Source organism: Amblyomma mixtum, chromosome 5, assembly GCF_055824585.1.
Source record: "Amblyomma mixtum isolate Tamu chromosome 5, ASM5582458v1, whole genome shotgun sequence".
NCBI classification, from domain to species: Eukaryota; Metazoa; Arthropoda; class Arachnida; order Ixodida; family Ixodidae; genus Amblyomma; species Amblyomma mixtum.
Window position 1 is genome coordinate 159,611,659 of NC_143016.1, and position 14,047 is coordinate 159,625,705.

General features: G+C 53.5%; 1 protein-coding gene across 2 annotated transcripts; it reads right to left on the reverse strand.

Moving 5' to 3' along the window:
- Nucleotides 1–1,517: 1,517 nt before the first annotated feature.
- On the reverse strand, nt 1,518–10,682 carry LOC149344291 (uncharacterized). 2 transcript variants are annotated; one of them, XM_089546234.1, is made up of 2 exons: nt 9,424–10,682; nt 1,518–1,598 (listed from the first exon to the last, which is right to left on the reverse strand). In XM_089546234.1, exons 1-2 carry the CDS (start codon nt 10,579–10,581, stop codon nt 1,533–1,535), a joined length of 1,224 nt encoding a protein of 407 aa, XP_089402360.1. In that variant the 5' UTR covers nt 10,582–10,682; the 3' UTR covers nt 1,518–1,532. The 2 variants fall into 2 exon arrangements, with proteins under 2 accessions (XP_089402360.1, XP_089402361.1); XM_089546235.1 differs by lacking the exon at nt 1,518–1,598 and adding an exon at nt 6,939–7,288.
- Between the last annotated feature and the right edge of the window lie 3,365 nt (nt 10,683–14,047).

Genomic DNA, 14,047 nt, shown 5'->3' on the forward strand with positions numbered 1-14,047 from the left:
AAGCCTTATCAGGAGATGGAGGCAGCATAAACACAACAGGAAACTTGAGCTGAAGATCGCAGAACTAACAAAGGAGGCATCAGAGCCCGCAGACAACATCGCCACGCAAAACTGGCAACAGTTCACGAAAACACTTAGAGGAACACTAGGCAAAGCCCGAACTTGGGATATACTAAGTGCTTTGATAGACCCCACAAAAACCAAAACGGAAAGCGGCAAGTCCACGAAAAGACTACTCCACACCTTCCCTGGAACGGAAGACCAACTGACACAAGCACTGAGGGAAAAATGCTACGGCGCAATCACGCACCCAAAGCAAGACCAAAAATACACGGGCGAAAACAACCCCGAGATGGATAGGCCAGTAACCGAGGAGGAAGTAAGGGCAGCCATAGGGAAGCAAAAAAGAATACCGCAGCCGGAAAGGACAGAATAAATAATGCTACCATTAGAAACATGGGAGACACGGCCATCGCCGAGCTTACCAAGTACCTAAACGCTATCTGGGAAAAAGGAATCGTGCCGGCGGAATGGAAAAATGCAGAGGTAATTATGATACCCAAACCGGGTAAAAGACTACAAATTGAAAACCTAAGACCAATCTCCCTAACCTGTCTAGGGAAGATATACGAGAGGGTGATTAATGAAAGGATCACAAACTACATGGAGGACAAGGGATATTACCCTGATGCCATGTTTAACTTCAGAAGGGGACTGTCCACGCAAGACGTACTCCTACAATTAAAGGAGGATGTCCTCACTGAAATACCAAGAAGCGGCGAATACATAGTGCTAGCGTTCGACTTAAAGGGAGCCTTCGATAACGTGGGACATGTGGCCATCATGGAAGGTCTCAATAACATAAACTGTGGAAACAGTGCCTTCCGTTATGTCAAAGCCTTTCTGACGGAACGAACGGCTACGATAGGCATTGGAAATACAAGATCGGAGAGCTTCACGGTGGCAAACAAGGGTACCCCGCAAGGCTCAGTAATATCAGCGCTATTATTCGACCTAGCGATGATAGGACTCACGAAAGTACTCGACAAAATAGAAAACATCAGCTACGCAATGCATGCAGATGACATAACAATATGGACAACCACAGGCTCTCTAGCAGCTAAACAAGAGCGGCTACAGAGAGCGATAGACAATACTGAAGACAATACGCCAGAGCCAGAGGATTATTGCGCTCAGCAGAAAAATCAGAATACGTAAGAATCAAAAAAGGTACACGAAAATACGACTCTAAAATCACCTTGAAACTCGGAAAAGACACAATGCCTGAGAAAACGAAAGTCAGGGTACTTGGAATGAGGCTGCAAAACACAGGAGAGAGAGAGAGAGAGAGAAAACCTTATTTACAAAGGAATTCGGGGCACGCCCCAGGGTCCCCGCACGACCCCACTGCACTCAAGTGTTTATGTTCCTGAGGTCCATAACACTGGCAGCACGGCCGGTGGCGATGGTCTGCACGGCCGGGTCCTCCGAATGCAGCAGGGTCTCCCAGTCCTCCCAGGTCTTGAGGTTCTCTAGGTCCCGCGGGGGAGGGTCCACCGGGCAGAGGGAAAGGATGTGGAGGGAAGAAGCGAAGGGTTCTGGGCATAGGGCGCAAGCAGGAGTGGGGAAGGAGGGATGATAGTGGGTTAGGGTAAGGGGCGAGGGGAGAGTATGTGTTTGTAATCTGCGCCAGAGTGTTGCGTGTCTGTTATCTAGGGAGGGGTAGGGCGGGGGGTAGAACTGGCGAGAGGCTCTGTATGCCTGGGTCAGCTCACTGAATGAGTGCATGCGATCCTTCGTGAATCCCCGATCCGAGGCCACCTGAGCCCGGTTTAAAGAACCTCGGGATAAAAGGTTGGCGGCCTCGTTTCCGGGATTCCCGGTGTGCGCAGGCACCCATATCCGCTCCACTTGGCGGGGCGGGGGTGCATCGGGCGAGTCCAGTATGCCAAAAGCAGGGACATGAACTCGGCCTCGAGCAAAATTTAGAATCGCAGTTTTAGAGTCAGTTAAAATATACCGGGCTTCCGTGCGGGTTATAGCAAGTGCAATGGCGGCTTCCTCTGCAGCCTCTGGGGACGTATCTGGAGGGAGAGGTAGTGTGAGGAGGGTGGATGAAGAGGAGTCCACCGCAGCTGCTGTCGCTTCATCACCCGTGCAGGCAGCGTCCACCCATACGGCGTCCGGCTGGGGGCCGTACGCTCGATGGAGTGCCTTCGCACGGGCTCTGCGGCGCTGCTCATGGTGGGACGGGTGCATATTCCTCGGGAGCGGCCTGATGAGAAGCTCTCGGTGAAGGGATCGTGGGATGGCGAGAAGGGTTGGGTCGTTGGCCGGTATTTTGATTCCCAGGGAGTCCAGGATATACCGACCTGTGGAAGTTTTTGTGAGCCTGATGTATTGGGCCTGTCGGTGGGCCTCCACCAGTTCCCCGATCGTGTTGTGGAGGCCCAGGCCTAGTAATCTGTCTGTGGGTGTGTTGAGGGGAAGATGAAGTGCTACCTTGAATGCCTTGCGAAGCAAAGCATCCAAAGCGTTTATGTCATGTTTGGATAGTTGTAAGTATGGGGTAGTGTACAGTACACGGCTGAGGACAAAGGCATGAATGAGGCGACATAGGTCGCGCTCCTTCATGCCTCTATGATGTCCCGAAACCCTGCGGATGAGGTGCGATATCGCGCCTGCAACCTGCTTGAGTTTCTTGAGGGTAGTGGTGTTTTTGCCATCGTTCAGGATGTGCAAGCCCAATACACGGAGGGTGCCAACCTCAGGTACCGGGTAACCATTCAATTCAATGGCAATGGGGGAGCGGGGACAGCGGTGGTTCTTAGGCCGGATGAGGAGCAGTTCGGACTTCTCTGGGGAGCAAGACAGTCCGATGGTCCGTGCGTAATTTTGGGTGAGGGTGGCTGCTTCCTGTAAGGTGTTCTCTATGTCGCCGTCACTGCCATGGGTGGTCCACAGGGTGATTTCGTCGGCATAAAGAGTGTGCTTGAGGTGGGGAATAGTTGCCAATTTCCGGGCGAGGGGTATGAGGGTTATGCTAAAGAGAAAGGGGGAAAGGACGGACCCTTGAGGGGTGCCGATACTCTGAAGTGTGTAGGAGGTGGAAGACAGAGGCCCGAAGTGTATCTCAGCCGTGCGGTCAGTCAGGAATGCTTGAATGTAGGCATGCGTGCGCACACCCACATTCAATGGGGATAGAGCAGTCATGATCGCCTGATGTTCAATGCGATCAAAAGCTTTGGAGAGTGTGAGGACTCTGTGAGATTGCAGGTCTTATTTTCAACAAACACTAAAGTACAAACAATAAACGAGACGGCTTTTAACGGAAAGGAAACCAATTACAATATGAGCGAGAAGAAAGGAAAGGAACAAGAGAACAACGCAACAATACACGGGAAAAACACACGGGGGAACAGAACAAAGTGCTTATGATAAATGCAGGAAAAAGAGTCAAAGAGGAAAGTTCACACTACTTGTCTTATTCGAGCAACGAGCGGGGAGGACTGGCTGGGTGTCGGGCAGTCAAGGAGTCTCTTGGCGTTCCAACGTCGATGAAACGCTACCGCGGCGTCAGCGTTCGTGGGCACCCGGCACGGTTTCCAGGTCTGGTATCCCGGAATAGTCACGTAGGCGCCCGAAGCGGCCTATGTAGAGCAGCTGACGGATGGACGGAGAAGAGTGGCGCCTGGGCCTGGTGGTTGAGGCTCTCGACGATGGATGTCCAGGTCTGGTGGCCCGGACGTCTGCGGCTAAGGCCCAAGCCCGGAACTCGGGGAGCCAGCAGAACTCGTCCACGTCCGTCGCCCACCGCGCTCTTCTCTTCTCTGCCACGTAATCCTCTTCGACCTGACCCGCGTTCCCCTCCGCACGCGCTCCTCGTGCTTTGTCTTCTTCTCCTCACGAACGCCGCTGGGTGGCGCTATCTCCTTACAGAAGGCCCCCTCTTCGGAAGTTTTTTCCAAGGGAAAGAACTCAACTTCAGGAGAGCGACACCAGACGCGTTCGACGATCGCAACACAGAACACCGCACCACAGCGCGCACACTACACACCACACACAATACGACGGTCGTCAATGTTCGAAGCGTTCACAGACCTTCGCACACACAGCACAGAGAGCACATGGAAAGTCAACGTAAAGCGTCCATAGAGGGCGAAGAAACACGGAAAACATAAAAAGTAGATAGCCGACACTCAAAAACAAACATGAACAAACAAAAACAATTCCAACAATAGGTGTGGGCTACATTCTTCCGTATTCCATTGTTCCCATCAAACCACATCACCGTCGCGAGAACTTTTCCGGCTAATACTTCCGTTTTCCTTTGTGAAACCGTTTTCTCCACACCGACCTCAGTTTCCACCATGATTTTACATGTTCCCGTCCTATGATGTTATTCACTCTGTTCTCCCTTGCCTTCGACACAGTCTGCTGACACATGTCACACGATCTGACATAACTCTTAATGTCAGCCTGTACACCGGGCCAGTAAAACTCAGTGAGCACCCTAGCTATTGTTTGCCGTATTCCATGATGGCCGGATAATGCACTCTTATGTGCCAACTTAAGAACTTGCGTGCGTAAGCCCTTCGGTACCACCGCTTGCTCAACGACTTGGCCGGGACACACTTGGTACGACCGGAAAAGAACACCGTCATCTGTATCAAAGGAGTGGGCGGTCTGTCCCTTGCCATGAAATATTTGCCCCAACTTCCTGCGACACACCTCTAAGGTCGGGTCTTCTTCCTGTTTCAGGCGAAACTCCGGCCGTGACAAGTGGAGTGTGTTCAGAGTGGGGCTTTTACTACTCTCTGAAACCTTTGCTGTCACCATAAGGGAAGGAACATCGACCGCACCCGTCATGGCAAGGGAAACTGCCTGATCAGTGAGAACTGGCGGGTCAACCGGGAATGGAGGTTTAGCCCCGGGGACATTGCCTATTATAATGTCGTATAAGGGTGTAGACAAGCAGCGCGCGATGGCCTTACCCGAGAAGTATGGAGAAGAAATCACCACCTCCGCTTCCGGAACTTCTACACGGGTCCCATTGGCCAAGAATAATGTAGCCTTTTTCCCTGTTAGTGCCGCTGGCGGTACAAGAGACTCACGCACAACAATACCGGTGCTGCCCGTATCCCGTAATACCGAACCAGGCTGGCCGAACACCTCACCGTGCCCCACGGGCATAGCAGTTTCCACCGGGTTGGAAGGACAGACCATCTCCCCCAACTGGCCCTCTACGCGCGTTACCACTGCAGTGCTATCGGGATGTGAATATCGAGATGTCATGCAACAGGCGGACTCCTCACGGTCTCCTGGCCTCTTAGCTTTGCATGACTGGGCATCATGTCCTACCTCGCGGCACCAGGTGCAATACAATTGCTTCGGCTTCGTCCGACAATCCGACGCCTTGTGCCCAGTCTTGTCACAAAGAAAACACCGAAGGCGAGACTGTGGACCTGAAATCTCGTCTTTGGCTTTACCTATCGTGTGCTCCCCCTTTTCTTTAAAGACCAACAAGTTATTTTGCCGTTGTGCTTCAAGAAAATGATCGGCAGCCTCCGCCAGCTTGGCAACTGTCTTGCCCTCCCGCTCACGTAAGAAAAGGGCTAAACGAGAATGACAGTTGTTCAGAAATTGTTCGCTCACGACCATCTCGCGAACCACCTCAAAAGTGCGGCCTTCACCCCGCATCTCGACCCAACGGTCAAAGAAGCTAAACAACCTGGCAGCATATTGCGAGGCCGTTTCTCCATCCTGGGGCTTGCTCTGGCGAAACTTCTCTCGGTAACCTTCCGCGGTGAACCTAAACCTCTGAAGCAAGGCAAGCTTCGCTTTGTCATAATCCACGGAATCCTCAGGCGAGAGCCGACCGAAGACCCTAAGTGCTTCGCCACCAAGGCACAAGCTCAACGCCGTTGCCCACTTTTCTTTTGGCCAACCCTGCCCCGTGGCCACATGCTCAAATCTCTAAGTAGGCATCGAGGTCATCCCGCGCTTCATTGAACTGTGGTATGAGGCTGTGCGGGTTAATGGAGCTGGTCGATGAGACGCTACGCTCTCCACGGTCACTCGGAGGATTTGCGCCACCCTCCATGAGCCTTATTTGTAGCTGCAAGTTCCGCGCCTCTAACTCCAAGCGTTCCTTCGCAGCCTCTCGCTCCGTCTCTAAATTCCGTGCCTCTAAATCCAATTTCTGCTTCGCAGCTTCACGCTCAGCCTCTAAATTCCGTGCCTCTAATTCCAATTTCTGCTTCGCAGCTTCACGCTCAGCCTCTAAATTCCGTGCCTCTAATTCCAATTTCTGCTTCGCAGCTTCACGCTCCGCCTCTAAATTCCGTGCCTCTAATTCCAATTTCTGCTTAGCAGCTTCACGCTCAGCGGCTCTCTCTTCCCGTGCCTTACGAAGCTCGTCCTCCACCCACGCTCGTAACTCCGCGCCGCACAAGCCCATGCGCTCGCCTAAAGCAACCAAATCTGAAGCGCTCATATTGTTCCTAAATTAACACAACAGGCAAATAAATAAAAACCGACCTCGTCCTGTCGTAATGGACGCCAAATTTGTGAGGACTCTGTGAGATTGCAGGTCTTATTTTCAACAAACACTAAAGTACAAACAATAAACGAGGCGGCTTTTAACGGAAAGGAAACCAATTACAATATGAGCGAGAAGAAAGGAAAGGAACAAGAGAACAACGCAACAATACACGGGAAAAACACACGGGGGAACAGAACAAAGTGCTTATGATAAATGCAGGAAAAAGAGTCAAAGAGGAAAGTTCACACTACTTGTCTTATTCGAGCAACGAGCGGGGAGGACTGGCTGGGTGTCGGGCAGTCAAGGAGTCTCTTGGCGTTCCAACGTCGATGAAACGCTACCGCGGCGTCAGCGTTCGTGGGCACCCGGCACGGTTTCCAGGTCTGGTATCCCGGAATAGTCACGTAGGCGCCCGAAGCGGCCTATGTAGAGCAGCTGACGGATGGACGGAGAAGAGTGGCGCCTGGGCCTGGTGGTTGAGGCTCTCGACGATGGATGTCCAGGTCTGGTGGCCCGGACGTCTGCGGCTAAGGCCCAAGCCCGGAACTCGGGGAGCCAGCAGAACTCGTCCACGTCCGTCGCCCACCGCGCTCTTCTCTTCTCTGCCACGTAATCCTCTTCGACCTGACCCGCGTTCCCCTCCGCACGCGCTCCTCGTGCTTTGTCTTCTTCTCCTCACGAACGCCGCTGGGTGGCGCTATCTCCTTACAGAGAGATCCAAAGCTAAGACTGCCTTGGTGTGACCTGGAAGAAGCGGGTCAAAAAGGTCGTGTGTGAGTTGCAGCATGGCATCCTGTGCGGATAGATGAGGGCGGAATCCCACCATGCTATGCGGGTAGAGATTGTTGTCCGCCATGTGACTTGTGAGTCTCGCTAACACAACATGCTCGAGGAGCTTCCCGAGGCATGAGGTTAGCGAAATCGGGCGAAGGTTTTGAATAGTGAGTGGTTTGTTGGGTTTTGGTATAAATATTACCTTCGCGTGGCGCCAGGACTGCGGGAGGTTACCCGCCCTCCAGCACTGGTTGAAGTATTTCGTAATGTGGGTGATCGATTGGTCATCCAGATTACGGAGCATGGAGTTTGTGATTTGGTCTGCACCAGGTGCGGAGTTGGCGCGGAAAGTCAGGAGGGCCGCTCTGACTTCCGTCTCCGTGATGTCGGTGTCGAGTGTTGGATTTGCTTGTCCTGTGTAGTGCGGTAGAGGTATGGGGCCGCCTAGAGATGTGTACATGGTTTGAAGTGTGTCTAGAAGGGTGTCGGGATCGTCAATGTGTTCATGTGTGAGGCGTGTCACGTGGTGCTGTGCTGCTGATTTGGTGCGTGTGGGGTCAATGAGGTGTCGGAGGAGTTGCCATGCACGTTTGCTGGACAGGTTTCCGGCGATGCCGTCACATATCTGTCCCCAGTTGGATCGACAGAGCTCCTCAGAGTGCTGTTGGATTTGTGTCTGCAGCGCGGCCAGCCGCTTTTTAAGCGTTCTGTTGTGTTTGTTGCCTTTCCAGCGTTCCAGGATGCTGTGATAAGCCTCCCAGAGGTGGGCTAGGCGTGTGTCAAGGGTCGGTGTTTCGGTTGTAGTTTCAATGTGTCGTGTGTTGTGGTGAACGTCATGCTTGAGTGATTGCACCCATGCATCGATGTCTGCGATGGGAGTGTCTGGGAGGGCGGTGCGTGCAGCGCGAAAGGCATCCCAGTTAATGAGTTCGTGTGTCATATTTGCGTGACGGGGTGGTTTGTATGGGACAGTGATTTGTATAATGTAATGATCACTGCCCAGTGTATGTTGTGTTCTGTTCCAGGTAACGCCGCGGATACAGCGGCTCAGCGTTAGGCCCGGACTGGAGTCCATGCTGACACTGTTGCCGATCCGCCTAGGCGTCTGAAACGTGTTGTGCCCAGTGAGTTGGAGGTTCTGCAGGAGCAGCCAGAGCCTGCGACCTCGATGTGTCGTGGTTGTGTATCCCCAGTCAGTATGCTGACTGTTGAAGTCCCCACCGATGAGTAGGGGATGTTTCCCTGCTAGATGGTGTAGCTTTCGCAGAAGTGATTCTAGCGGGGCCATCGGCAGGGACGGGGGGTGATATATGTTGGCTATAAATATAGAAGGAAGTGAATGTGTGTGATGTATAATTTCCGTGATCACGCAGGGCGTCTCAGACGTAATGTGATGAGTTTTGTAGGTGAGGCTGCGGTGGATGAGTGTGGACGCCCTGGGTGTGTTAGTGGTATCCGAGTGTGTAGATGTGTAGCTGGGGAGGGTTGCTCGGTGTGCAGTCTCCTGGAGAAGAAGTATGTGGGGCGTGGGTGTGATGGTGGGAAGGAGAAGTTGCAGAGGTGCGCGCTTTGCCCGGAAGCCGCGGCAGTTCCAAGTTATAATGGGGAGATAATTAGTGTTCCCCCCCGCCATATTGGATGGTGGGGGGATTGAGGAGGGTAATAAGACGGGTGTCAATTGGTATGTGTGGCTCAGGGAAGGTGTTTTGTGCTTGTGGAGGTAGGATGGGGGGAGTGGAGGGGGTTTGAAGTTGGGTGAAGCGATGGGTAAGATTATGCTCCAAGAGCTCCATCATCTTGGTAAGCATAGCGTCCATGCGCTGCTCAAGTTTTTCGGTGAGGGCGGCGGCAAGGTGATTGAATCTGGCCTCGAGGCGGGCGTCTAGCTCCTTTAGTTTATGGTCAAATTTTGCTTCGAGTGCTGCTAATTTAGCGTCTATTTCTGGGGACACGGGAGGGGGTGTGGCGTCTGTGGTGCGCTGTTTCTTTGCAGGAGGGGTGCTCGAAGTGTCTGTGGATGATGAGCTCGAATTAATGACAGGGGGTGCGGGTTGAGGGGGCATGGAGGGGGCGGGGGTGCTTAGGAGAGAGGAAAGGCGGCTTACCTCGTCACGCAAGGCCTTGAGTTCCTGGTCTCTCGGGTCTGCCTGGGAGGACTGGGGTGGTGGGGGTTGACGAGTGGTTTTGCCGGAAACGCGGTCTGCCCAGGTGAGACGCGTGGCGTTCTTGCTGCCATTCTGCCGGCTTGTAGAAGGCGACCGGGAAGCCGTCGAGCTGCGTCTGCTGGCTGTGCCTGGTTGATCGCAGCGGGAAAGCCGCGATGTACCCGGAGGAGAGAGAGCGTTCTTCGGGGACGCTAGTTTGCGGCCCCGTCCCTTGCAGTTCCCGGTGCCGGTCATATGAGGGCCTCCGCAGAGAATGCAGCTGGGGGTGCATGAGGGCACATCTTCCTTTTGGTGGGACTGCCCACAGCGAGGGCACTTATGGGATCTTGGGTGGACACACACGTCTGCCCGGTGACCAGGGACGCGGCAGTTAGTGCAGGCGTCTATATGCCCTCGATAGGGTGTGCACCTGTGGAGGGCTCCTCCATAAAGGACGGCGCGTGGGACAGGTCCAGCCCGGAAAGTTAAGATGGAACGCGTGGAGCCCATTCGGCGGGCGTCCACGATGAGGGCGTCTGGGTTGCCGGTGAGCAGGTCTTGCAGGAGCTCTGACGGGGTCTCATTCCAATAAGCATTGGAGATGACTCCGCGTACTGCTCCGTCCGGCGGGGCTATGTAAGGTGCTACGGCGAATTCCTTGCCTTGGTGTGTGATGGTGTTAACCCGAACCAGAGCGAGCGCGTCATCCTTTAGGGGCGTGCTTACGGTGCAGGTGTTGTTGACCGGGTGTACCCTGATTTGGGTACGCGCTGGCTCCTTAAGCTGGGACGCCGCTTGGAGGATGGCCTCTCGTAGTTGTCGGGGTGGAAGCAGGTCCAGCTGCAGCCCGCCTCGTGATCTAAAAACGATCTTGTAATCTGCAGCAGGAAGCGGTGGCTGCTGCCGCGAACGCTGCGCAGCTGTGCGCGTTGCTTGCAGGTGCGCTGACTTTTCAAGGCATGGAGACTTGGGGGTACCGGTAGCAGAGGCTGCGCCCTCCTGGCGTCGGGTTGTTGAAAGGACGTCCTTGGAGCGAGCAGGCACACTAAGAATGTGCGTCCAGTCCCTTGGGTCGTAGTCGTTGGGGTTAAGAACCTCTCCCTGCACCTGCACCTCCATGATGGCGTTGGTGGCGGAAGCGTCCGTCGGAGTAGGCCTAGCTCAGGCGGAGAGGTCACAGAGAAGAAAGGGCCGTGGGTGCCAGAAAAAGGGCGTAGGCGGGCCAAAAATTGATGGCGTGCAGCGCTCACATTCGCAGATCCGTGGGTGGTGAAATTTTGTCTGATGATGCTGGCGATTGGCGAATTCCGCTGTCTTTGTGCGGAGCCGATGTGGGGTGCGTCTGTACTACACGGCCCCCTAGCGGCCAATCCAAAACACAGGACGATGCAGCAAAACCATCGCCTCTGTTAACAATAGAACAGAGCAAGTCGCCAGAATCGTGCGAAGAGTCAGCAATAAAAAGAAGGGGATGAGAGACCCTAAGACTCATAGACAGCCTCGTCACGAGCAGGGTAGCGTACAGCCTTCCCTACCACTAACTAAACAACCAAGAGACTCTACAAATCGACACCATACTACGCAAAGCGTACAAAACGGCGCTCAAACTTCCAGTGTCCACACCAACCGAAAAATTAATGGCCCTGGGAGTATCGAACACCTTCGACGAACTACCAGAAGCGCAACGTAGTGCGCAATTAGACAGACTCACTCAAACCAAAACGGGAAGACAACTACTGGAGAAATTACGGCTACCTCCAGGTACACAAAGAGACAAGGAACAGATTAATAATGAAGACAGAAACAACATCCGGGTAAGACCAATACCCCGACACATGGATCCGAATATACATCATGAAAGACGACAAGCCAGAGTCCGAGCACTCACCAGGGAACTCAGCGACAATCCCAACGTAGTCTACACGGACGCAGCAAAGTACCGATACCAACGCAAAACGATCGCCGTTGTAACAGACGAAGGAGGGCAAGAAATACCCATCGCAACGATAAATAACCCAAACATAGAAGCAGGTGATGAAGCCGCCATTGTTCTGGCAATATCGCACGGCAACGCAAGAGGACACAACCTCACTATAGTGACGGACTCCAAACAAGCATGTAGAAACTACACAAGAGGGAGGATCGAGAGCATCGCGAATCATATTCTACACACGACGAGAAGACAAGAAAAAATGTCTGAGACTTAACTTGGTTAAGCCTGGAGAATGCGAAGCATCATCGTGTCGCGTAATTTGGAGGTGCACAACCACAGCGACGGCGCGAGGTGGGCCCCTGTTTCTCCACTGTCGTGACGTCATCAAGTCACGTGGTGTGACGTCATGTATCACGTGATTTGGAGGCGCACAACCACAGCGACGGCGCGAGGTGGGCCCCCGTTTCTCCAGTGTCGTGACGTCATCGTGTCACAGGGTGTGACGTCATGTATCACGTGATTTGGAGGCGCACAACCACAGCGACGGCGCGAGGTGGGCCCCCGTTTCTCTACTGTCGTGACATCATCGTGTCACGTGGTGTGACGTCATGTATCACGTGATTTGGAGGCGCATAACCACGGTGAAGGGCTGAAGTGGTAGCTAAAGTAGTATGCTTCGCTTAAAATCTAAACATGGTATAGTGTGGGTTCCCGGACATGAGGGGCAACGTGGCAGCAGACGAGTTAGCTCGAGGGTACGTCAACCGAGCAGACTCAGCACTTTGCACCACAGGCACCTTTGACCAAGTTACCCCCACGTACTCAAATATACTCGATCATTACAGGGGTCAGCGGAAACGCTACCCAGCCCCACACAAAAGGCTCACCAAAGAGGAGGCGGCAGACTGGCGCAGACTACAAACCGGCACCTACCCACACCTGCACAAATTGCACAAGATTTCTCCTACACAATATGCGGACGAATGACCGTTGTGTCAGGGTAAACCTACACTAGAACATGTCACATGGACCTGGCCTAAGGCAGCCTTAGAGCTGAGAATGAACAACCGGAGTTTGATGCAGTGGGAGCACTCGCTGGCCAGCGAGGACGAGGACGCACAACGATTCCTTGTGCGCCTAGCCACGATGGCAGCAGTCAAGTGCGGCATCCTGGACCAAGGATCCACCACGGCGCCCGTTGACCCGTAAGGGTCAAGAACACTTGAAATTTATGAACAATAAAGTGTTTTCCATCCATCCATCCGGCCGCTCCTCCTGCTCAAAGTGGAATAACCGATGATTTGGCGTAACAAGCCTTGTGGAGCTATCGCTCAAAAGAATAAAAAATTGGCGAAGACACTTTGGAAATTCTAAAGTGTGCTTGGCGAAAGCCTTGGCGCTTGGCGCGTGGCGGGCTTCTCGCATGTGCGGTTTTTATTGTGTTTGGCGACTGCGGTCTCTATTCTGATTGCAGTGTTTTAGAGCGAGCTCTTTGGCGCTAGTTTCGCGGCGTCACCGTCGCCGTTGTCCGTTCGGCGTTCATTGTGTTCATTGGCATTGGCGTTGACGTTTTGCACTCCGATCATTTTAAGGAAAGGAAGCGCTCATAACTGGCTCCCTGGGTCAGTGGACGCCTGAATCGCGCTTTCGTGTTTTTGCGGCTGCAAGAGCCGTTGCCTAGCAACAGTCTCCGTGGACTCCCGTACTACACCATACAGGAAGGGAGGCAACGGGAGTGAAAGAAGAAATACAAAGAGGGGCCGTAGTGAAGAAAATGAAAATTCTATTTGAGGAAAGGAAATTACGCCGTAACTGTCTGGCATCTCTCGGTGGACACCCGTCATCCGTTTGCAGAGGAAGGGAGGAAGTGGGAGAGAAAGTAAGAACAGAAAGAGGGCACGTAGTGAAGAAATTGAATTTGAGGAAAGGAAATTATGGATGACGGGCCGCGGTGCGGAGGAAAGGCCACACTTGGCAGGATTCCAGGCCAAGGACGGACGCCGCGAGCACGGACGGACACCGCGAGCATGGACGGACACCGCGAGCATGAGCCATTAAAGGCTTTCGCTATAAAATTCAGGGGGGCGCTTTGTTGACTAAAGTGTGGTGAGGCGAAAGCCTTAAGCGCGGTGTTCCTGCTTGTGTCACTGATGTGTGGTTAAGATGTTAAGCTTTGCCTCCCAAGAGTGGATGGAATGCGACAGCGTCTTGCAACGCTGCCAGGGAGTCCACAGAACGCCATCGCCCGTTCGGCTGTACACCTTGCAGCAAATTGGTTTTTAAGAAAAGGAAATGATGTGTCTTGCATATCCCGGGGGACACCTGAACCTCGCCGTAACGGGAAGGGAGGAAGATGGGAGGTTGGTTGCGACTGAGAGAAGGCTGAAAACGAGAAGCCCAGCTCACCTTGCCGCCGCTTGTCTGGGAAAGCTTCTTCTTTTTCTTTTTCTCTTGCTTCTCCCCCTCCTGTGGTGGTGGTGGTGGTGGAAACTTTTATTGCCAATGATGTAAATCGTGGGGGCGAAGCCCCCTACATGGCACTTCGATGCCTCCTCAATGTGAGGAGGAGGCACCCTTACAACGCGAAGGATAGCCCCTGAAGCGCAATCCTTCTGTGAGCGCTGGAGATGATCCGGCGCTGGTCTTGAGCGG